We start from the raw sequence: 26,074 nt of genomic DNA on the forward strand, positions 1-26,074 counted from the left end.
GCAGAGATCAGAGGCATCTGGTCTCCGGCGGAGTCCCGGCTCCATATCAACCTGTTGGAGCTGCGGGCGATTCGTCTGGCACTGAAGGCATTCCTCCCCTTTGTCAACGGGAGTGTAGTGCAGGTGTTCACCGACAACACCACCGCCATGTGGTACTGCAACAAACAGGGCGGAGTGGGGTCGTGGACCCTTTGCCAGGAGGCTCTGCGCCTCTGGCAATGGCTGGAACGTCAGGGCGTGACTCTGACGGTTCAACACCTGGCAGGTTCTCTGAACGCCAGGGCGGACGAACTCAGCCGTCGGTGCTCGATGGATCACGAATGGCGTCTGAACTCGGACGTGGCGCAAGGCATCTTTCTGCAATGGGGAGAGCCTTGGTTAGATCTATTCGCCACAGAAGAGAACGCGCAATGTCATCAGTTCTGCGCGTTGGAGTTTCCAAGACGGCACTCGCACGGCGACGCCTTTCGGCGCGAGTGGAGTTGCGGTCTGTTATACGCCTTTCCGCCTATACCACTTCTGCCCAGAGTGCTGAAGAAGATCAGGCGCGACCGGGCCCAAGTTATCCTTGTGGCTCCGGACTGGGCTCGAAGATACTGGTATCCCGAGCTACTCAGCATGTCAGTCGGTCCCCCGATCCGCCTACCCCTTCAGGAGGACCTTCTGTCGCAGCAGCAGGGGACGGTCCTCCACCCGAACCTGTCCAGTCTCCACCTCCATGCTTGGAGATTGAGCGGCGGCAGTTGAGGCCATTTGACTTGCCTCCTGAAGTCTGTGATGTTATTCTGGCAGCCAGGCGTTCCTCCACTAAGTCGGTATACGCCTGTCGGTGGAACAGATTTGTGGCATGGTGCACAGCAAAGGCTGTGGATCCTCTCTCTGCCCCTCTTTCGGAGGTTCTTCTGTTTCTTCTTTCTCTTGCCCAGCAGGGCTCTGCTCTGGGCACTATCAAGGGCTACCTTTCTGCCCTTTCAGCCTTTTTGAGGCTTCCTGATCAGCCTTCTTTGTTCAAATCCCCGATTGTAACTCGGTTCTTAAAAGGCATCACTCACATGTTTCCACCTGTTCCGTTTGTGATGCCTCAGTGGGATTTGAACCTGGTTCTGACCTTCCTGATGTGTGCTCCCTTTGAGCCCCTTCATTCTTGTCCTCTCCGTCTCCTGACTTTAAAGACGGCCTTCCTGGTTGCCATCACCTCTGCCAGGAGAGTGAGTGAGCTCCAGGCTCTTTCTGTCCAACCTCCTTTCCTGTCCATTCATCCTGATAAGGTGGTTCTGAGGACTAGACCTTCTTTCCTGCCCAAGGTTGTTTCGGCCTTTCACATCGGGCAGTCCATCACCCTCCCTTCCTTCTTCCCGCCTCCGCATCCTTCAAAGGATGAAGAGCGGCTCCACCGTCTGGACCCAAAACGTGCGCTTTCATTCTACATGGATCGCACACGCCAGTTCCGGGTGGATAACCAACTGTTTGTTGGCTACGTGGGTGCGAAGAAGGGACGGGCGGTTTGTAAACGAACCATCTCTCGATGGGTCGTCCTCTGCATCAAAGCGTGCTACTCTTTGGCTCGGAAGGAGCCTCCTGTTGGGCTGAGGGCCCATTCCACTCGGGCCACGGCGGCTACTACTGCCCTGGGCCGGGGAGTCCCCTTGCAGGACATTTGCCAAGCGGCTACGTGGGCCTCGCTGCACACCTTTGCGAGGCACTACTGCCTGGACAGTCAAGTCCGGAGGGATGGCTTCTTTGGCCGTTCTGTCCTCCAGGACTTTCTGGTGTAGTATTGTATAGGTTCGCAGACCCACCACCGGGGTTGGTATTGCTGGGGTATGTATTCTAAGGTAAGGAATCTAACACTAACGTGTTTCTTTCAGATGAACAAGTTACTTACCTTCGGTAACGATATATCTGTAAGAAACATTAGTTAGTGTTAGATTCCTTACCGAACCCACCCATCCTCCCCGTTCTGCGAACTGATACCTAGGGTTAAGGTCATCCCTTTCAGGGCCCTAGTTTTACATGGCACCAGTGTTGGTTCTCTCATGGCTCTGCGTCTCCTGGCGCGGAAATGCTGTGTGCAAAGAACTGACGTCAGCGCGCGGAGGCGGCGTCTATATACTCCAGCGACGTCATCACGGCGCCAACGACGGACGCGGAGCCGCAGGGGACGCCTGCAGACGACGCCTACCGACGCGCAGGGGTACTGCTACGCAAAAGTTTCCGGATCCAGACTGACGCCTGGGGATATTCTAAGGTAAGGAATCTAACACTAACTAATGTTTCTTACAGATATATCGTTACCGAAGGTAAGTAACTTGTTCTTTGTGAATAGTAAATAGCTGCATCCAAATCATTTGAATATTTGTTTAAAGGAAACCAAATGAACCACATTTTCCTATAAAAAATTAAAATCAGCATGCATGACATAATGCTCGGCCTTGTCAAATTGTGTGCATGCAATGCCGGATCTGGTGGTATGAGAGGCCAAAGCGTACCCCTCATAGATCTGTGTTTAAACCCATGGGCATAGATTGGAATCCCAGTTGTCATGCTTAGCCACTCATCCATTTGACTTTGAACATTGAGTTAGGCAGCAAGAAGTATCTGTTATCCGTCAATAGCTCCATGACATCACTTTGGGTTGATGTGCGCTCTCCAAATACACATTCTGTTCTGTATGGGGAGCTGACCAGTGGCAGTTTTGAGTGGGCTTCCTGCTTTAACAGTAAGGGATGGTGCAACTTGCCAGTTTGCTATGAAGCCCCTGCCAGCACTGTATCATATTTTGCTACAGTTCTAACTTAAATTAGACCTTAATACCATCTGTTAATCTTTTCCTGACTACTGGCTGACATGGAGCATGTGTGTTGCTGATATTCATAAATACTGGTGTTCGTTGCTGTTTCTTGATATGTCTGTGGTAGATATGCAATACAGTTTACTAAAGTTTAAAGAAGTTAATTATTGTTTCTACCTCAGAATACAAAACATTATGAGCTGCTGAACTACAGTGAACATGGAACTACGGTGGATAATGTTCTGTATTCCTGCGACTTCTCTGAGAAGACAACTCCTACCCCGCCTAGCAGTGTTGTTGCCAAAGTGCAGAATGTGTTAAGTAAGTGATCCCTTGAATGTAATTGTAACATATCATCTAAAGATAAGTTTGTTGTCTATGGGAATAAGCCATTGCCATGTATAGGATGCAATCTCCAGTCCCTGTATGCTGTTTGTCTGCACTGCCACAGTATGTGGTCCCCATTTCAAAGTATTTTCTAATAGATTTTGACCAAGTGCCCTAGATTGCTTTGGGTATATGCTGTGGAGTTCTCTGTGCTGCTGACATACACAATATGTAAGCCCTCATTACTGCCATTTTTTTTACCGATTTTAGAGTCCAGGGCAATGTACCTTCTGCAAGTAATTGATGTGATGGCCTAGCCTACATGTCCTGCTGCCTTATACTGATTGTGAGCCCCTGGCCCTCTCAAGCAGCCTCTGCATTGGATGTCTGCTAGTACTCTTGAATGCTCACACCTGTACAGCATGACAACACCTTTCCTCGTGTGCTCACAGTTTCACTGTATACTAACCAGGCCAAGAAGATGCACTTCACTTATTCTTCTATTTGGCCTGAACATAAGCCCAATGGAGAGCAACCTTACACACTCAATGGGAATCTATTGTGCGTATATGCTGCTATCTGATTGAGAGTTCTAGGTGCAGATTCCTTACCTTATCTGGAAAATCTTGAGCAGTAGCTGTGTACGTTGAACGGCTCTTCGATGGCGCTACAAGCGTCGTATTCGTCGGAGGGGACATGGCTAGTACCTATATAGGATCCCAGGCATGCTGATCTGTTTTGTTCCTTCAGCGCCAACAGCGTGGATCCTGAAGAGCTACCTCAGTCAATTTTTAAACCACTTTTTCAACATTTTGCTGACACTTTTGAGCACTTTGTTCTGTTTGCTTTTGGGATATCACCTAAGAAACCAGTGTGGTTTAAACCCAGTGGGACCGGTCTCAAGCAAATATCTGTGATGGACCCCTGTCAGGTTTGACTGTAGTGTCTGGAGCCGAACACAGGCTCTAGTAAATGCCCCGACTGCTGCACCAGGAATCCAAGAGAAAAAGCAAATCGCTCTTCGACTTTGCTGTGCCAGTCCAGGTAACTGGACATGGAGTGGGAATAAGAAGTCAAGCCCCTGCTCCCGCACTCCACCTGCGGAGCCTTTCCCTGGGTGTGATCCGCACCTCACTGAATTTTCCGGAGCTGGAGCGACTCCCGTTCAACTCAAGGAATTCTACGAGGCCATCCACATCATATTTGGGCAGCCTGACCCCTCCGGAGCACCTTTGGATCTCACATGTCTGGGCGGTGCCCCAACTGGATTTCCGCTGGTGAGTTAACTCTTGGTGCCAGTGAGGTCCTCTCGATCCGTTCCTGGATCTAGACTGGCTCTGTTACGAAACCACAACCTCCACTGGGGTTCCGCCTGATACGCCAATCCTGTAACTGCCTAGCCCATAGTCATTCCGACCCGGATATGGGGTCGGACCGGCATCGCTCGACAACGGCACAGACCGGACCCCAGTGATCATCCGGGTTGGACAAAGTGCCTCCTTTCTTTGACCAGCCCTGTAGGGATTTTGACTGGGGTTGATCTGAAGATCTTTACGACTATTCTGACTCCCATAAATACTCCTTGGCCTAATTGGATGATGACAACCTGTATGTAGAACTGGCTGACGTAAGTGGTCTGACAACCTCGCCAGACACTGGCCTGGTCTCTCTTCTTAGTGTGGCTGTAGAGGAAGGGGCCTCCTTTGCTATGATGGTAAGAAGGATGACTAAGGTCCTTGACCTTCAGCTACCCGCCGTGGTAGTGAAGTCCAAAGTCTTGACACAGGTATTTCAGCCCCCCTCTGTTATACTGCACCTCTATACACAGGACAATTGCACATAGCCATCATCTCACTCCTGGGAACCCAGCTTTCCTCACCCAGCACACCACCCCTGAGAGCCTGGTGATGCAGGCCTGAACCTCCAAAGGGAATTTCGACTTTTACAAGATAGGGAATCTAAGAGGCTGGATACCTTCAGGAACAGGATTTTTTTTCCCGCCAACCTTACAGTGCAGTTAGAGAGCACCGCATGGTGTTTGGGCTGATCTAGCCACATTATGTGGAGCTTGTTTGCGCAAGTGCTGCCTATGGTCTTGCAAGAGACCTGAGCCATCCTGAACCAGGCTATGTCTGAGAGCAGAGACTCACCAAAGTTCGCCATCAGATGCGGGCTGGACACAACACACTCACTGGGCAGGGCTATTGCTTCGTTGCTGTCATCCCGGTGCCACTCCTAGGAAAGATGAACTGGCTTTTCTGGGGATGTCCAGATTTCCCTTATGAACATGCACTTTGATAGTGCTTGTGCGCTTTAGCTTCCTTTCACTCCTTACGTGGCCACGGGAGGGGCTACCAGCCGCGTTATTCGCAGCAAAGTCACCATGGCTAAAAGGCTTCTCAGACTTTTTGTAGCCGCGGATGTGGCTCAAACAAGACCTGTGGGAACAAAGGCCCGAGAACTGCCCAGCCAAACTCCCCTCATCCCCCTCCCCCTGATAGCTGCAGCCTCCAAACTATTTAGTGACCCTTACAACAACACAGGATCGCTTTTGGAGGCAGGATCAGGCACCACTAGCCCCAAAGGCAAGTCATAATATCGGACATGTGGGTGCTCAAAATAGTCCAACGTGGTTATGCCCTTCCACTTATGAAAACACCGCTGCTCCCCCACCGTCCTCGGATCAGCTGACAGAAGACCATCTCTTCATAATGCGCCAGGAAGTCCAGGTTTTTTTACCAAAGGAGCCATTGAGAGGGTGCCGGCTTTAGAAGTAGGCAGTGGTTGATATTCCTGCTATTTTCTGGAGCCATGGTAGATTGAGGATTCCATCCTATCCTAGATCTGCCTTCTCTCAATGCCTTCCTGTGGAAAGAGAAATTCAAGATGCTAACACTTGCCCAGGTCTTGTCTGCGCTATACCACTGATACTAGAAGATTACTTTGGACCTGCAGGACTCCTATTTTTATATCCCCATGCTGCAGGCCCATCTGTATTACCTATGGTTCACTGAGGACCAGGAGCATTTCTAGTGTTTTGTGCTCCCCTTTGGTCTCACCAGTACCCCTTGTTCACAAAGCTAATGGCATAGAGTTTTAGCATATCTGCTGAAGTACGCAATACCAGTCTTCCCCTACCTGTATGACCCACCTCCAAACTTCGGCGAACTTCCTGCATTTTCAGGGGTACACTATCAGTGTGCTAAAGTCACACTTAACTCCTTCACAGATGCTCCATTAAATAAGAGCCATACTTGGCATGGTACAATTCAGTTTGTATCCACTGGAGCGAAGAGTCCAGGACATTTGGGCTATGATCCAAATGTTTCAGCCTCGGATCTGGATCTTCGTGTGACTGACTCTGAGGCTGCTGGGACTAAGGGCCCCTTGCATCCTGCTAGCAGCACATGCAGGCTCTGTGGTGGGATCTGAAGTCCCAGCGCGCACAGCACCAAGGGAATGTTTTTGATCTGGTTCGGATCTTGAAGGAGACTCCAAAATATCTGCAGTGCTAGTTCTTGACCTAGATCGGGTCAGTGGCAGGCCCTTCTCCCTTCCCCATCCAGAGCTCTTAGTGGTGACCGATGAATCGCTTCTAGGATGTGGCTGAGGTAGAGATCAGAGGCCTCTGGTCTCCGGCAGTCTTCTGGAGCTTAGGGTGATTTGCTTGGCATTGAAAGCTTTCCTGCCTTCTAGCAAAGGGAAGCTGGTCCAGGAGTTCACGCACAACACTACTGCCATATGGTAATGCAACAAGCAGAGTAGAGTGGGGCCATGCACCCTGTGTCTGGAGGCTCTGCTCCTCTGGACATAGCTGGAACATCAGGACATTTTCCTGGATGTGTAGCACCTGACAGTATCTCTAAATGCCGGGGCAGTCAAATACTGCCATCAATGCCTTGCAGACCATGCATGGCATCTGCATCAGGAGGTGGCTCATGGTGTCTTTCAGGACTGGGAAGAACCGTCGCTAGATCTATTCACCACCACCAAGAGCACGCAATATCAGCATTTTTTGTGTGCTGGAGTTTCCAAAGCAGCTTTCGCTTGGAGATGCATTCCTACTAGACATAAATGTAGGAGTGTACTGGGCTATAGACTGGACTCCTGTGTGCCTTCCCACTGATACCTCTTCTGTCCCGAGTTTTGAAAAAGATCAGAACTGAACAGGACCAGTTCATTCTGGTTGTTCCAGATTGGGCGAGGAGTGTATGGTATCCAGAATGTCTGGGTATGAGCATCTGTCCTCCAATCAGGCTGCCCTTTTGAGACAAACTCCTGCCACAACAACAGGGAAGTGTCCTACACTCAAACCTGCGCACTCTCCACCTTCATAATTGGACATTGAGCGGCGACAGTTGAGGGTCAAGTTTGTGCTTGGTGCACTGAGAAACATGCTGACCCACTCTGCACCCTTTCCAAAGTATTGTTTGTTTTGTCCTTAGCTGCACATGGCTTTACTCTGGGCACAGTTAAGGCGTATCTTTTGGCTTTTTTGTTGCCAGACCAACCCCCTCTGTTTATCACCAATTTTGACACGTTTTCTGAAAAATCTTCAGCATGTTTTCTCCCAACCTTTTGTTATGCCCCACTGGGATCTTAATTTAGTTTTAACCTATTTGATGTGGTCCCCCGTTGAACATACGCATAGCTGTCTTCCAAGACAGTCTTTTTTGTGGCCACCACATCGGCCAAAAGGGTCGGAGAGCTACAGGCTTTCTTATCACCCCAATATGCCAGCTTCTTCCAAGACAAACTGGTTCTCTGAATCCATGGCTCTTTTCTTCCAAAGGTGGCGGCACTTATCCATGTCTGCCAAAATATCCCTCTGCTGACTCTTTGCTCCGCCTCTCCCCTCTAAAAAGGAAGAGAGACTCCACCCTCTGGACTCTAACAAGGCACTGTTCTATATTGATAGCACTGAAGAACACCGGGTTGACTTTCAGCTCTTTGTAGAGTTCACTGGAACAAAGAAGGGGAAGCAGTACATAAACTGACCATCTCCAGATGGATTGTATTGAGTCATGCTGCGCAGTAGCCAAGAAGCAGCTCCCTTATGTTTTATAGCTCGTTCAACCTGAGCCAAAGCTGCATCTATTGTGTTTGCTCGTGGGGCGCCTGTCTTGGACATTGGTCAGGCTTCCACTAGGCCATTCTTGCACATGTTTCCCCAAACACTACTGCCTTGACAAGCACTTTACCCATTTGATCCTCCAGGACTTTTTGGTTTGGGCCAGTCAGCAGACCACCCTGTATTGCTTTGGTATGTTTTCTAAGGTGAGGAATCTGCAGCTATAAGTCTTTATCAGATGAACAAGGTACATACCTTGGATTATGCCTTATCTGATGGAGATTCTATCAAGCCGTAGATTCCTTAACGAACCTCCCATGCTCCCCATTCTGCGAACTGGTGTTTTCCACCTATCAAGTCCTTGTAGGACCTTATAATCTTCACACTGGTCAAAAAAACTGACATCGCTCTCTGCTTCTGTCCCGGAAATAGACATGAACTGGAGTCAGTGCACAGGGGTGGTGCTTATATAGGCACCGCGTACATCGCATCGGCGCGTTGGTTTCCAACACAAGTTCATTGTCGCATACTGGCACACAGCAGAACTGCTCAACATTTTCTGGCTCCAGTCTGACGCCTGGGAAACATTCTATAGTAAGGAATCTGCAACTAGATAAAGTCTCTACCAGATAAGGGATTACCAAAGTTAAGTAACTTGTTGACTAACGCAGGAGTTGAGACCTAGCTCCATGTATTCTGCAATTACAATTCCTGCCATGGATGTGAGCCTGTTGAAACAAAATAAATAAAAAGTCCCCTGCATGGTGATGGAGTGCCCCAGCTGCAGATAAATCTGGATCCTTGGTACTGATTTTTCATTGTGCGCAAATACAGATCATGATTTCGCGCCATGGCATAGGATTGTCTGATAGATTATTGACTTGTTAGATCAGAAAGGGTGAAAAAGTGCTCACCTGATAGCGATAAAGGGCTACTGTCGTTACCGGTTAGGTTTATAGTAAGGGGGTTTATGGCCCAGAGACGGCCAGGAAGGGCCCATACAACTTTATATCAAAAATAATCTTTGAACGTTTACTTAATACGGCTGTTTCGTAATTAAAGCGACTTAGACCATTTGTACATTCATTTGGTGTAAACAATTTTATTTACTTCCATTTAGTCTTTTTTTTCGTAATTAAACATTGTTAAAGCAAATAAAAGTAAATAAAACACTTCGGGCCAAATAAATGTACACATGTACCAAATTTGTAATACTAATCAGTAGAGTGGACAGGTCTTTTTAACCGTGTCTCTGGAGTGTGAGACTTACTGGCCCACTCATGTAAAGTTCTGCTGCTGTGTACCCAACTTACATTTAACCGACATCATATAAGTATGTAGCACTGTGCAGGTTGCGTGTGCTTGGTGTAATGTATGTGTGCCTATGTGTGGTACATTATGTGATGGCCTGTGGGTTCCATATTGCAAGCTCAGGTTCTTAAGAAAGGGACGTGGAGGTGGCGGAACCATCCCAGACACATTTGATTGTCTGCATTCCTGAGAGCTGAATGGGACACGCACACTGGTAGAAGAGAGTCTGGCTCTCTTGTGTACTTCTAAATGGTTCTTTGATTCTGAAAACATAAATGATCGGTGAGGCCTGCACACATCTCAGGAAGGAGATGGGACTGATAAGGAAATCATAATGAATAGAGTTTGGGGCCTTAGTAACCATATGGCCATGGGGCTGATATCCGCATGTGATGCTGTAGTCATTCCTGTGTCCTTTGTTGAGGATCTATTACGTTTGGAGTCGTTCCTACTGTGACTAAACTGATTCCTGGACAAAAAGCAGGATAGAAGTGGGCCCTTAAAAGGGAGCAACCCCCTCAACAAGAACTTAAAGGCTAAGACACTAAAACACATCTCTATCTGAAAATGGATTTTAAAAGTGGAGCATGACCCTCTCAAAATTGTCCAACTTGAGCTGTACATCAGTGTGGATAAGGTGGGCACCACTGGTGCCTGTTGTGACCAGGACTGGAAACTGAGGTCTGCTAGTCTTCCTTTTGGGTTAGGGGACATTGCCAGGGAGAATCAAGACCACTCGCTCTGGAACCTGGACATCCAGCATATGCCTGCTTGTCAAAATCAGTGAACCCTATGAGGAGGAGAGTGTCTGATGAGAGGACGGTCCAGTGACGAGCCTGTGTTGTGGATCCCTGAATCAGTATGTGAGTCTTGCGTCCATGTTGAAGACTGTTGCAACAATTGTGCTATCCACCTGAGTGCTGCTGTTTGCGACCCCTGTATGCCAGCTGGGGGCCTTGGTGAAGATTGAGACCATTGTACTAATTGGGCTGTCAGCTCAAGTGCTGTTATTCACGACCCCCATATGTTAAATTGAGGATTGCTGCACTGATTGTGCCATCCATCCAAGTGCTGTTGTTCACAACCTCTGTATGCCAGGTGAGGGCTACCGTGAAGATTGAGGAATGTTGCATCGATTGGGCTGCATGCCTGAGTGCTGCTGTTAACGACCCCTGTATGCCGCCAGGTGGTGGCCACGGTGCAGATTCAGGGCCAATACCCTGGTGCATCTCTGTGACGAGAAGCAGGCCATCACCCTGTACAGTATTGTAACCAAGAGAGGTAATTGACCTGTTCCTTCTTTTTGCTGCAACCAGCCCCCCCTTCTCCCATCTCACCTTGTATGCTAGGCAGGACAAGTAGTAAAGAGAGAGGGCCATTGTCCTGGAGTAGAGTGCGACCGTGAATCGTAATGGGCCACGACCCATAGTAGCAGTGCATCAATTCAATCACCCTAATCTAGAAGCACCCAAGACCTGCAGCTAGACTTACGAAGGCTTAACAATTGATCGGAGGAGGTCGTGGGCGCCTGCTATCTCGCCTGCAGCTTCCAGACTACTGCTCACCACTGACGTGCACCTGGACCTACTGACCCAACAGTTCCAGCAAATGCTGGTAAGAATGATTTCTGTGTCATTGAGCCTCTAGGAGCACTTGCTCTGACTAAAGTGCTACAGCACTGAGACTTTGACCATTAAGAAGCCTCTGTGGAACTTGTAGTTGCTAGCAGAGCCTAACCTGAATGTTGCCTCATGAATGGAAAATAAGCACAGTCCTTAGTTAGAGAAATAGGGCTCTGGGAATTACCTGGACAGTGCTAGAGCGCCGGCCTTACTAAGACTGTGTATTATTTGTGTCCTGCAATTTACTTTATCTCCGTATTTAAATACTTGCTGTTATGAATAAAGTAGTGTTCGAGGCATGTGGGCCGCTAAATTCATATCTTGTGCATAGATCGCCGCCTAGTGTTGCATCCGGATGATTGCACCTTGTTGTCCTGGAAGAGTCTTTGAAGTATCACAAGATAGGTGGCTCCTCCCCTGGACTACAGTGCGCATGGGTATCCTCTCCATCCTCAGATTGTTTTTTTCCGCCATTGGGTTCGGATGTGTTCCGTGACTCTCGTTCGGAACCTATAGGAAAAACTTGTTTTCTTCAGACCAAAAGGCCTCTTTAAGCGTCGGTATTGTACTTTGTTCGGTTCTGAGTTAACTTATCCGGTTTCCCGGATACTTGAGCATGTGTGCTCCCAGCTTTTTAGGCCCGATCGAAGATTGACATCGACGATGGAATTCCAGGCCCCGTTTAAATGTTGCCCAGTCTGTAACGCGAAGTACCCTCTCTCAGACGTGCACCCTGTGTGCAACAGAAGTCTGTCTCCAGACCACGACGAGGAGAGTTGCTTGGCCTGTTCGAAATTCAGGTCAGAAGAGGTGCTCGCTCTTCGAAATGAGGCGAGACTACCGGCGCGGAGAGCGTCGGATGTGGAGGATATCTTCGAGGCTGGGGACGACGAGGGCGTCCAAGAGGAGGAACCGGAGCACTTCTCCGACCCGGCCTCCTGTCAAGAATCTTACTACGGAGAAGAGGTAGACGACGAACACATTGAAGCCGTCGAGGTAAGAGACGACGGTATGGCTATAGGAGCCGCAGAGGGCGGCTCCAGCGATGAGCAAAACCCACCCGACCATTCGGGGGTCGAAAGTGACACTGTCTTGTCAACGGCTCAGGTCGAAGCATCGCCGGAAGGCCTTAGCCAAGATCTTTCTACTCATTCTACAGCCCCGCAACCTTGCCCAGCTAAGAATAATTCAGAGCCTTTGGTGGGTACGCCTTCGAAACCGAAACTGGCTAAAGACAATCGAAACTGAAACTGGTCAAACCAGTATTCGTTTCGCAAAGCCTCGTTCCATCGGATCCTAAGAAGGCTCAGAGTGTCATTGCCCCTTCGAGGTTACAGAAGGGTGCCAACCCGAAGATCGGTACATCGAAGAAGGTGCCAAAGGCCCAAAGAGACGAAGCAACGTCATCTAAGGCTGCCCTCGGGGGCGTGGACACTGAAGACGGACTTGAGTCGCAGCCGCCCCTCAGTCCGAATGCATACAAGTTGATGCTGGTGAAGGTTCTCGAAGACAAGCACAAAATGGCCGCGTTGGAACGTGACGCATCAAGCCGCGGCCATTTTGGGAATCCCAGCGCAACACCTGGCTCGAAGTTGGCGATGCCCGTGAAAAAAGTCAAACCGCCATCGGGGCCTCCACCTATAGTTTTTGGACTGCCTACGACTGCAAGACCTAAAACTTCTAAGCCGGCACAGGGCACCGACCCTGGTAAAATGATGTCAAAACTTAAGGGAATGACCGCCACCCCTGAAGGCGTCGGTTCCACTCCACCTTCTTCTGAAAGCTCAAAGAAGTTGTACATTGACTCTGCAACCGGAAGACTCACCCTTTTCAAACGGAAGCTCTTGCCGGAGAAGCCAATGGAATTCTATCAAATTCCACTCAAAAGGAAAAGAGGCTCTGCTTCCTCGCCAGTTCTTTTAGAGTCCGTAAGGCCTTATGGACAAGCCTTTACTCATTCCCCCACACGCACTGAGGATGGTGGGGGGGATGACCAGAATGACGAGCAATTAAACTATCCTGATTAATCTAATCAGGATGACTCGCAGGATGCGTCCGACGATCAAGGCACGGCGGACACCCAGTCTTACCAAGTAAAGACAGCCCCCGCAGAGGATACTGCGGCGTTCAACGCTCTAATTGAAAGGGCAGCGTTGAACCATGATGTGGTCATGCATGCAGACCCAGTTGAGGAGGACTTTCTGTTTGATACCTTCTCTACGTCGGACAGATCAGTGAAGACGCTGCCGATGCTGAAGGGTGTCCTTAAGCACGCCCATGACATTTTCAAGGACACAACCAGAGCAAGGGTGGTGAACCCACGTATTGAAAAGAAATACAGGCCTGCTCCTGTGGACCCTACGTATATAAGGGGTCAATTGCCATTGGACTCTTTGGTGGTCTCCAATGCCCGGAAGAGGGCGAACTCGCAAACAAGTGGTGGTGCTCCTCCCCCAGACAAAGAATCTTAAGTATTGGAAGCCTCTGGGAAGCGGGTTGCTGCGCAGGCAGCGAATATTTGGAGAATAGCCAAATACACAAGCTCTACTGGCTAGATACGATAGGGCAACACTTGCCTGATGCATATAGAGAGGGGGCGGAAATGTTGATTCAGGAAGGGAAACTGATATCAAACGCTTCTATCAAGTGTGCCCTAGATTCAGCAGACACTGCAGCCAGGGCCATTAACACTAGTGTGATGCTAAGGAGGCAGGCATGGTTACGAATTTCAGGGTTTAAGCCAGAAATACAAACTAGTTTGCTCAATCACCCCGTTAACCCAGATTTTTTGTTTGGGCCTGACGTTGACACGATTCTTGAAAAGATCAAGAAGGACACCGAGACAGCTAAGTCTATGGGGGCCTTGCAGTCTCAACTGTTCAGAGGGGGTTCTTTTCGTCGCTCAGGTAGTAGAGGGCCGTCAAGGGGGCAAACATCTCAGCAAACACAATACAATAAATGTGGTACACAGACCACCTATAACAAGACAAATAGAGTTGGATACCGTGGTAACAGCACCAAAGGCAGAGGACGCGGAAATAATAACACCAGGTCCTCAGCAAATACCAAACAGTGACGTCTTGTCACTGCCCCCAGACCATATAACACCGGTCGGGGGACGACTCCAGCAGTTCCTGCCAGTCTGGGAAGGCATTACCACAGACAGGTGGGTGAGGCAACTTATCCAGTACGGGTATTGTTTCGAACTGACATCCACTCCACCCGACATACCACCAAGACATCATCCTATGTCCGCAGAGCACTTAACCTTATTACAGCAAGCTGCATGCTGCAAAAAGGGTCCATAGAACTGGTGCCTCTAGAGGAGCACGGAACAGGGGTGTACTCTCTCTATTTCTTAGTCCCAAAGAAGGACGGGTCTCTCAGACCCATTCTGGATCTGAGACCCTTGAACCCATACATCCTTTCAGAACATTTTCACATGCTGACTCTGCAGCAGGTCCTGCCATTGCTCAGTCAGGGGGATTTCCTGGCAACTCTGGATCTGAAGGATGCATATTTCCATATACCCATACATCAGGCACACAGGAAATACCTCGGGTTCACTATACAGAACAAGCATTACCAGTTCAAGGTGCTACCCTTTGGAGTGACCACTGCTCCCAGAGTGTTCACCAAGTGATTGGCGACAGTGGCGGCACACCTTCGGAGACAACACATTCATGTCTACCCTTACCTGGACGACTGGCTTGTGCAAGCGAAGTCGTCCCAGCAGTGCGCCAGCCACGTGTCCCGCACAATTCATCTTCTGCACAGTTTGGAATTTTTTCTGAACTATCCCAAGTCGCATATTCAACCCGCTCAAGTACAGCAATACTTGGGAGCGACGTTGAACACTGTGACAGCTACAGCCCAGCCAAACTCAGTGCGAATCGACAGCATGCAACTTCTGATTCGCAAATTCAGGCCACAACACTCACTACAGGCGCGAGTGTTTCTGCAGTTGATAGGCATGATGACCTCCTGCATCTTCATAGTCCCGCACGCGAGACTGCATATGCGTCCGCTCCAAGAGTGTTTAGCACAACAGTGGAATCAGGCTCAAGGACAATTGAAATACCTAGTGTTGGTGACCGGTCGTGCGTACAACTATCTGCATTGGTGGAATGCACGCAACCTTCGCAAGGGACGGCCGTTCCAAGAGCCTGTACCACAGTAGTTCTCACGACGGACGCATCCCTCCTGGGGTGGGGGGCGCATCTCCTTCATTATACAGTGCCGGGACTATGGTCGGATCAACAGAAGAGGATGCACATCAATCTGCTAGAATTGATGGCAATCTTCATGGCACTGAAGGCTTTCAAGATGCATCTGTGCAACAAGGTCGTGTTGATCCGGACGGACAACATGACGGCCATGTATTACATTCAGAAGCAGGGAGGTACTCACTCTCCACAGTTGTCTCACTTGGCTCAGAGCATGTGGAAGTGTGCCATTCAGAGGAACATTTTCCTCATGGCGGAGCATCTCCCGGGCCAGGACAACCAGATGGCGGATCTGCTCAGCAGACACAGCCATCAGGTGCACGAGTGGGAGATTCATCCCTCGGTGCTGCAACCGTACTTCCAGCAGTGGGGACATCCAGACATCGACCTGTTCGCCACAAACGAGAACGCAAAATGCCCAAACTTCGCCGCCAGGTTCCCACACCCGCGGTCTCAGGGCAATGCGATATGGATGAACTGGTCAGGCAGATTTGCGTACGCTTTTCCGCCGGCCCCGCTCATACCTCTGGTGGCACGGAAACTCACACAGCACTCAATGACTCTCATCCTGGTTGCTCCAACATGGGCGAGGCAAGCATGGTACACCACATTCCTAGAACTTTCCGTGGTGCCCCATCAAAGACTGCGTCTTACACCCAGTCTTCTCACCCAGAGCCATGGCGAAGTTCAGCATCCAGATCCGCAACAGTTAAACCTTGCGATATGGCTCCTGAAGTCATAGAATTTGGGTATCTGAATCTGCCTCCTGATTGTATGGGCATCATCAAGGAGGCAAGACGGCCTACCATTAGGGCCTGCTATGCTGCCAAATGGAAAAGTTTTGTCATTTACTGTTCCAACTATGACATAAACCCGCTGGATGCATCGACACAGAACATTATTTGTTACCTGTTACATTTATACAGATGCACTCTGGCATACAGTTCTATACGTATTCATTTGCCGGCAATAGCGGCTTACTTACAGAACAGGCAACACCTTTCACTGTTCCGAGTGCCAGCCATAAAGGCTTTTATGGAGGGACTCTAACGAGTCATTCCACCCAGAAGACCACCTTCACCGGTCTGGAATCTTAATATAGTTTTGACCAGACTGATGGGACCTCCTTTCGAACCTCTCCACTCTTGTGAGATACAGTTCTTAACTTGGAAGGCTGCCTTCTTGGTAGCGATCACGTCGCTGAGACGGGTTAGCGAGCTGCAAGCCCTAACCATTCAAGAACCTTTTATACAGGTTCACGCAAATAGGGTGGTGCTACGCACTAACCCTAAATTCATGCCCAAGGTAGTTTCTCAGTTCCACATTAATCAAACTATTGAACTGCCAGTTTTCTTCCCTAATCCAGTCTCAGTAGCAGTAAGATCACTGCACACATTAGACGTCAAACGAGCTCTCCTGTACTATATAGACAGGACGAGGGATTTCAGGAAGACTAAACAACTCTTTGTTGCTTTTTCACCACAGCACAAGGGCAAACCCATTTCCAAATCAGGTATAGCCAGATGGATTGTTAAGTGTATTTAGATTTGTTATCAGAAGGCTAAACGCACACTAACAGTCCCCCCAAGAGCGCATTGAACACGCAAGCTAGGGGCATCCATGGCTTTCCTGGGTAACATTCCATTAGAGGACATATGTAGAGCAGCCACATGGAATAACATACATAAATTCACCAAACACTACTGTGTTGATGTACATTCCAAGCAGCAAGCTGCTGTAGGACAGGCTGTTCTTAAGTCCCTCTTTCAGGCTGCTGCAGCTCGCTCGGGCAACCACCGCTAAGGGAGAAACTGCTATTTATTCTATGCACAAGATATGAATTTAGCGGCCCACATGCCTCGAACGGAATATGCTACTTACCAGTATGCATCTGTTCTTGGCATGTAGGGCCGCTAACATTCATATCGCCCGCCCATCCTCCCCGGTGCCTGTCGCAGCTGTAGTAGTCAGAATTATTTATAAGCATGGTCATCTTGTATTGTATTAAACTCCATCTCTGCCACAATGGCGAAAAACAATCTGAGGATGTCCATGTGCACTGTAGTCCAGGGGAGGAGCCACCTATCTTGTGATACTTCAAATCAAAGACTCTTCCAGGACGACAAGGTGCAATCATCCGGACCCAACACTAGGCGGCGATCTATGCACAAGATATGAATGTTAGCGGCCCTACATGCCAAGAACAGATGCATACTGGTAAGTAGCATATTCCATCTTGTTTAACATCCAATTATTGGTGTTTTTGACTTGTCTGTGTACTCCAACCCCAACCCCCCCCCCCCCCCCCCCCCCCCGCCCATTCTCTCAACCCCCCAACTCCCCCCTCTCTGATCTGCTAGACTTTGCTACCCCGGAGAGTCGAGCACTGAAGGGGTAGTACTTGTTTCAGTAACTCACAGTCCATAATAGATAATAGTTTAGACTTGGATCTTCAGAACTCCCGAGGCGCTCTGCCGGGAGCAACGTTACCCTGCTTTTAACTGTGTGTCTGGACATTGTGCACCTCTGCCGCTGCTGTGCATTTTAATCCCCCTACCTGCACGCACTCCAGGGCGCCTCCTCGCTGATCGTTCCCCTCCTTTGCCGAGTCGGTTGTTGGGACGGGCGAGGTCTGGTCGCCATCTTGGGTGCTCTGGGGTTGACGCTGCAGTCATCTGGCCACTCCCCCTCCCACCCCTGGCAAGCTACTTCTGGCGCATGACTGCTACCGCGCCGGTTTAGACTTGGATCTTCAGAACTCCCGAGGCGCTCTGCCGGAAGCAACGTTACCCTGCTTTTAACTGTGTGTCTGGACATTGCGCAATTCTGCCGCTGCTCTGCATTTTAATCCCCCTACCTGCACGCACTCCAGGGCGCCTCCTCGCTGATCGCTGCCCTCCTCTGCCGAGTCGGTTGTTGGGGACGGGCGAGGTCTGGTCGCCATCTTGGGTGCTCTGGGGTTGAAGCTGCAGTCTTCTGGCCACTCCCCCCCCCTGCCACGCCCTCCCCTATATAATGACATTACTCTCCCGGCCGCGCAGCAGACGAGCGCAGCGGGCGCGACGAAGGCGCGCCGAAGTTGCGCTTAAGTTAAGCCCGTCTGTGCCCGTCCGCGACCGGCCGGGAGCATGGGCAATACACCCTGTTCCCGCTCTTGTTTATACCTCTGTTGATTTGCTCACCCTTAATGTTGCCCAGCCCATTGCTTCTCCCTTACTTCGGCGTATTGATACACTTGGTATCACTGTCCCTTCCCCCTCTCCTCCACTCCTGCTCTGCCCACTCCTTTGCCTCATTTTACTCCGTCCTCTCCCATCGCTCCCCCTCTCCTTTTACCTACCTCGGCTACTGCCTACCTCCTTAACACCCGATCGGCAGGCAGGCACCAGTTAGAGCTCTTTAACGTACTGGATACTGAGGCTCCTGATTTTCTGTTTCTCACAGAGACTTGGTTCTCGGCCGATTCCCTGCCTGATGTACTGTCCACCCTTCCCGATTCCTACTATGCCCGTCCTATGACCGTCCTATGACCGTCCTGATGGCAAAGTCGGCGGGGGTGTGGCTATGATTGCCCGCTCCCATTTCCAGTTCCAACTTCTTCCACACCCTCCTATACCTAGTGTTGATTTTTTAGTAGCCCGTTCAGTTAATCTTCTGGCCCCCCTCACCATAGTTCTTATGTACCGCCCTCTCCAAAATATGCCCCATTTTGTGTCCACCCTTCAGGAACTTTTGGCTACACTCGTGGTCAATAATTTGTCTGTCCTCGTTCTGGGAGACTTTAACTATTGGCCGGGCGACCCCAGGGAAGACCAGTTCTCTAAAGATTTTACGGCCACTCTCCATTGTCTTAACTTTCTTCCCCACATTCACACCCCTACCCATGTCCATGGCCATATTCTAGATCAAATATGGTCAGCCAATCGCACTATTCTCTTTCCTAGTATTCTCCCTTGCCCCTGGTCTGATCACTCATTGATCTCCTTTCTCCTTGACCTTGGTGCAACAGAGAAACCCCTTCTACCCAAGAATATTTCTGCCCGAAATTGGAATCGGGTTGATCTTAACTCTTTGTGCTTCCCTTACCTCTTCCTCTCCTGATTTTTCTGAGCTTCCCCTTGACCTTCAAGCAGACGCCTTGAATTCTTGGCTGTCTTTATCCTGTGATTTGGTGGCCCCTCTTAAGAAAATTAAGGCTTGCCGCCCCCATGATGCGCATAAGTGGTTAACCGGCGAGCTGAAAAGCCTTAAATTAGACCTCAGGCGCTCTGAACGCCATTGGAGGCGCACCTATTGCCCCCTTTTACGGGCGAAATAGAAGTCCCTCCTAACTAACTACAAGAGGGCCGTCCTTTCAGCCAAAACTTCATACTTTTCGGAGAAAATCGCACTTTCAGCCAACAAATCCAAAAAGATTTTCTCAATAGTCCGCAACTTAGTTGCTTCTGTTAGAGTCAATCCCAACCTTGTTCCCTCCCAAGCTCTCTGTTCATCCCTCAACAACTTTTGTATAGAGAAGATTGCAAAAATTAAATCAAATATTCCATCAGCATCTTCGCCACTCCCTTCTCCTGTTCTTCCTCTGCCTTCTTCTTTTCTTGACCACTTTCCCTCTATCACTATGGACTCTTTTCTTGCTTTACTCCAGAAAGTGAAGTCAGGCTCCCCGGCTGACTGTGCCCCGGCTCGCATTCTGAGAGAGCTTTTCATCAACTGTCCTGATCCCCCCCCCCCCCCCCTCTTTCCCTTCTTAATGCCTCTATTTCTCAAGGCTTAGTTCCTAATTCCTTTAAATCGGCCATAGTTCTCCCCATTTTAAAAAAGTCTGGTCTAGATCCCTCCCTCCCTTCTAACTTCAGATCCATTTCCCTCCTTCCATACTTGGGGAAGATCTTGGAGAGCTACATTACAACTAGTCTCTCCACCTTCATAGGGAGCAATCGTCTCTTGGCCTCCCACCAAGCGGGCTTCCGCCCGATCCACTCTGAGTCAGTGGTCCTGTCCGTCCTAGACTAGCTTAAGAGCAAGGCTGATTCCAATCTACCTCAGGCCTTGGTGCTCCTTGATCTGTCCGCTGTGTTTGACACGGTCGATCACTCCATCCTTCTCGACCTTGTCAACGCAGCGGGCGTTCGGGGCACCGCTCTCTTGGCTCGCCTCCTTTCTTAAAGGGCGGACCCAGGCGGTCCATCTTTCGGGCTTTTCTGCCCATACCCGCCTGGTTTCTTGTGGGGTCCCCCAAGGTTCTTCCCTGTCCCCCCTCCTTTGTAACCTCTACATCCTCCCTCTGATTCTCTCCCTTCTAGACATGGGGGTCTCCGTGTACAATTATGCGAATGACCTCCAGCTTGTATTTGATCTCTCCTCTCCCTCTGACTCCTTGTTGAAATTTCATTCTACCCTTGTCTTCATCTCTGAATGGATGAACCATAACCACCTGAAACTAAATCCGGACAAGACGGAGCTGGTCCTGACAGGCACTACCACCTCCCCCTGGTCTGCCGCCTTTTGGCCCTCCATCTTTGGCCCTCCTCCAGTCCCGGCGGCCTCTGTAAAGACCTTGGGCATCAAAGCCAGTCAGGACCTATCCATGCATGCCCAGATTAGTTCTGTTGTATCCTCCTGTTTCCTATCCCTCCGGATCATCCTGAAAGTTTCCCGCTTTTTCTCCCCTGATGCCCTTAAACGTATTATTTTGGCCATGATTCTTTCCAGTCTTGACTACGGGAACAGCCTGTATGTGGGTATCCCAGCCTACGAACTCCGCCGTCTTCAGGCCATTCAGAATCAGGCTGCCCGCATCATTCACCTCCTTCCAAAGTCCCATCACATCACTCCTTTTTTGAAATCCCTTCATTGGCTCCCCATTTGCCAGAGATCCCTCTTTAAGATGGGATGTCTGGCCTTCATGGCCTGTGCCCGTACTGCCCCGGTTTTCATTAACTCACTCATTTGCCCCTATACCCCAGTCGTACTCTCCGCTCTTCCAATCAGGCCCTCCTTAATGTCCAGATCCAGAACTGGTGGTACTAGATTCTCCGTACTGGCACCCCGCTTTTGGAATAGTCTCCCGCTGTCCATTAGATCCATCCCTGTCTATTCTCACTTCCGCAAGGCACTCAAGACGCTCCTGTTCTCCCAAGCGTAACCAAATTGACCTCCTAGATGCTTCCATCCAAAATATCATTTGTTACCTTTTACATTTACAAAGGTGTAACTTGGCATATTCATCCATACGCTTGCACCTTGCAGCAATTGCAGCATATTTACAAAACAGACAACATCTGTCTCTTTTCAGAGAACCTGCAGTTAAAGCTTTCATGGAAATATTAAAAAGAATCATACTACCCAGGTTGCCACCTTCTCCAGTATGGAACCTAAATGTTGTTCTTACAAGGCTAATGGGACCCCCTTTTGAGCCTTTACATAAATGTGAACTGCAATTCCTCGCGTGGAAAACAGCTTTCCTTATTGCTATCACTTCACTTAGGAGAGTAAGTGAGATACAAGCTTTCACAATACAAGAACCATTTTTACAACTACACCGTAATAAAGTGGTTCTAAGAACTAATCCAAAATTCCTTCCAAAAGTCATTAGTCCTTTTCATTTAAACCAATCTGTAGAGTTACCTGTGTTTTTCCAAAACCCAGACTCTGTGGCAGAAAGAGCTCTACACACATTAGATGTTAAAAGAGCTCTTCTCTACTATATAGATAGGACTAAATCTTTTCGAAAAACAAAACAACTGTTTGTGTCTTTCTCTCCACCTCATAAAGGCAACCCCATCTCTAAAGGTGGCATTGCAAGGTGGATTGTAAAATGTATACAAATATGCTACCAAAAAGCAAAACGTACATTAACAGTTCCTCCTAGAGCGCACTCAACGCGCAAACTAGGAGCCTCTATGACTTTCTTTTGAAACATCCCCCTAGAGAACATATGCAAAGCAGCAACATGGCCTACAACACACACCTTCACTAAGCACTACTGTGTTGATGTGCAAGCCAAGCAGAAAGCTGCAGTAGGCCAAGCTGTCCTTAAAACTCTTTCAAACTACCTCAACAGATACAGGTGACCACCGCTAGGGGAGACACTGCTGCACAATCGATTTTAAGTGTACAATCTGCAGCTCATATGCCTCGAACGGAAAATGCTGCTTACCAGTATGCATCTGTTCTTGGCATGTAGAGATGCAGAGTTGTACACGCCCTCCCGCCTCCCCGGGACCTGTATCTGTTCCAGTTTTATCTTACTTAGATGCAAACGCATGGACATCTTTTTCTTTACTTCTACTAACTCCATCATTTCCCATCATGGCTTAAAACTATCTAAGGATGGAGCCGATGCCCATGCCCACTATTGTCCAAGAGAGGAGTCCCCTATCTCGTGACTACAAAGACTTCTTCCAAGAAGACAACAACATGCAATCATCCGAGCCCAACACCAGGTGGCGATCTAATGCTAAGTGTACAACTCTGCAGCTCTACATGCCAAGAACAGATGCATACTGGTAAGTAGCATTTTCCTTTCGTGTTAGCTGTTCGTCTCTTTTCTGTACGAGACTGAGGACTCTATTTAAAATGTATATATTTCTAAAGTTTGAAGCCCCATCTTTGATGTACCTATGGGGGGAGAGGGGCACAATTGACCCGTTACTATGTTCTCCATTTATTACTCTATGCTGCATTCCTTCCACCTCTTTTTGGAGCTTCCTTTGCCCCACCTCATCCTTTTAACTTCTTCTTCCACGAAACCTTCCTTGAGCCTTTGTTCACCACCTGTGATGCTTTTAGCTATCCAGAGCGGTCTACAGTGAGCTCCTGCGCTCAACGATGAGGAGCAGAAACCAACACGGTCGAGTAGTGCTGGGATGCACACTCAAATAATAAGAATCAGCCTTCAATTCTAGAACTTGGATTTGCGATTGAAAGGTTTATGTTTAGGAACTGATTGCACAGTCTGTTTCGAGCTCCTCCATGCTATTTTCAAAAGGATTTTTCCTATTTGTTGTGTGTGGCGTGTGCAGTGCTTTATGGAAGCCTTTTCTGATCCATGGGAGTGGAGATGTCAAGGCTTTTTTCGTTTCCTCCTATTGTTGGTGTTTTCTTTCTTTAGTCCATATATTGATGACTGTCTGTTGTTTTCACAGAGCGTCACAAGACCAGGAAACCTCAGCCACCACCGCCAGAGGAAGAGCCACGTGAAGAGGAACCAATGATGAGCTCCCAGTCCCAAGGCTTGTACCATCGACCTTGCAACTGCAAAGCCAGCAGCTCCAGCCTGATTGGGGGCAGTGGAGCCGGCTGGGAAGGGACGGCCCTCTTGCACCACGGCAGCTACATTAAACTTGGATGTCTGCAGTTTGTATTCAGCATTAGTGAATTTGCAACCAAGCAGCCGAAAGGGGACAATGCCTTTGTGGAGTTACTAGACTTGGATGAAAAGCCTCCACACCAGGTGCCTGTGTTACGTTCCAACTCCATTCCTTAGTCGCAAAGGAACATGACTTTTTAAAAACTTAAACCCAAGCAGGGCGCCCGTGCAAAAATGTACAGGATGTCTAAAACTTTTTCTACTTTGGCCCGAAACAGTTCACATGTTTGCATGAGATGAAGAATTTTTTTTAATATATATATATATATATATATATAAATATATATTATTTTTTTTGCTCGAGTTTTAGGGGCATTTGCACATATATTTGTACCATGCATTTCATTTTTTTTTTTTTTTTTTTTAGGGAAAAATTTCACCAGTGCAAAAATGTTTTTTAAATACATGCAGAGGAGAGGAAGACAAACTGTCGCCCTCAATCAAGACATTATGGAAACTTTTCAATGCACATGTTAAAAAAATAAAGTTTCCAGAGGAGCGTGGAGGGTTTTTTCCAAGAAGTAAAATCTTGACCGAAGATATCTTGTATTTTGTGCCAGTGACAATAGTTTTATACTCAATGATACAGTTTTTCATACCGAAATAATTAATCTATTCAAGATGATCCTTCTTATTTAAAGTGAAGAAAGCACTAGAAGCTGAGGGTGGAGTTCTGAAGATGGTAGTAGGCTACTTAGGAGAAGTAAGCCCTATTATTACCAGGATCGGCAAAAAACGGGTTTGCATTTCCTGAAGTAGTTGAACTCTGTGTCTAGAATTCCACTCAAAGACTGTCTACTCCCACTCCCCATTACCCTCTTTTGCTATGGTTGCACTACAAGTAGCTTTTGTCATCGGCAGATTACACAAGCGCCTGCCCAGTTTATCGGCCCTGAAAAGCATTCCTCATTGGGGTCTCAACAAAGGAAGGAACATCTCTGAAGGTTCAGTGAGAAGAATTGGGCTAAGTGAGCACTTTCAATCCCATTGGGCAGTTTAGGAGAGGAGTGTGTGCCACATGGACTTCATTGGATGTGTTTAATGTTCTGTTTTAGTATGTGAATTTCAGACTTACTGCAAATATTCTCTAGCATTAATTCCAGTCCTGGGAGAAAAGGTTTGACCCAGAATCTAGCTAATTTTGCCCCAGGCAAGCAAATTTGATTGCAAGTAATTAACGACAGTGGATTGGGCTTGTCATTTTTATTCTCAATTTATTGAAACACAGGATTGGGTTCAAGTTTGCAAACCTGCCATTAATTTCAAGTTGCAGATCCCTTCCTGCTCCAGCTCAGAATGACACGGTCCATTTATTTCTTTAGAAACAAGCGGTAGGTCTTTCCTTCCCTATTGAATTTTTGATCAATTGAGGACTATCATCGTTTGCCATCTGAGACATTCTTGGCTGACGGAGAATTTGTTTGTGACCCAATCTGCTGTTTGTCTTGTGGGCACTTAAGTGACGGATGAGTGCCTAGGGAAGCAGTTCTGGCCTCTGTGTAAATACATAAAGTATTCACCTATTTCTAATACTATTTTATTTTTGATTGTGTACAGTGCTTCGTGTGGTATGACGTTGGCTCAAGTTGTCTCTTGTATCAAAAATCCGTTCTCGTCGTAACCTTGTCTACCTTTTATTTTAATAATCTTATGCCACCTCTATTTGCCCTCCCCCTCCCTCTCCACCTCACTCTGGACAAGAAAAGCTAGCTCCTTTGTAAATAGTAATTGTATTGTTTTAGATTTTACAGAAACCTTTTCCTGTATTCTGTATATAAAAACAAATTAAGTCATTCACTGGCTATGGCTCCTACTTTCTAATGTGGGTTTAGTGGTTGGGAATGTTATTGATGCAAACCTGTCGGCGATATGTACGTACTCGTGAACTTGAAAGTGAAAACCTTGGGTGTTTTGTGGGAAGAAATAGACATGACCACTCGTTTTTGGGGGGTAATGGGGAGTGGACAGATCAGTACTGTCAAGGATGAGGCAACAACCGCGCTGGTTTAGGTGGCATGATCGGTTACTGTGAAAAGTGTGCCATCAGAAAGAAAGCACAGATCTTTGTTTTTTGCAGGATCAGTGACATGGCAGTGATTGAAGAATTGCAGCCTCCATCCAAGAAGTGTGTGTTTTAAGGGTTGAATGGCCCTCACGTTTTTATTCCAACTGAGCTTAAATCCATTCAAGGATGTGGTTCAAGAGCACTTAATAATAGGTTAAAGAGAGATATGGAGCTCCATTAACTGCATCCATGACCATTCCTTATGTTCTTGGACAGCTCCAGATAAGCTGGTGACACCTTTTTACATTGCTTTCTTTCTGATCCTCAAAGAGCCATGATTTGAATCC

The 26,074-nt window shown here is 48.3% G+C and overlaps 1 protein-coding gene across 2 annotated transcripts in view; it reads left to right on the top strand.

Moving 5' to 3' along the window:
* PHF12 (PHD finger protein 12) overlaps positions 1–25,516 on the top strand; it is a 375,664-nt gene extending 350,148 nt beyond the window's left edge. For both annotated transcript variants that reach the window (XM_086955134.1, XM_086955135.1), the window contains exons 14-15: positions 2,974–3,112; positions 23,499–25,516. In XM_086955134.1, coding sequence (XP_086811260.1) covers positions 2,974–3,112; positions 23,499–23,839 — 480 coding nt within the window. In that variant the 3' untranslated portion in view covers positions 23,840–25,516. The remainder of the gene's footprint in view (positions 1–2,973; positions 3,113–23,498) is intronic.
* The last annotated feature ends 558 nt before the right edge of the window (positions 25,517–26,074 follow it).

Source organism: Lissotriton vulgaris, chromosome 2_1, assembly GCF_964263255.1.
Source record: "Lissotriton vulgaris chromosome 2_1, aLisVul1.2, whole genome shotgun sequence".
NCBI lineage: Eukaryota > Metazoa > Chordata > Amphibia > Caudata > Salamandridae > Lissotriton > Lissotriton vulgaris.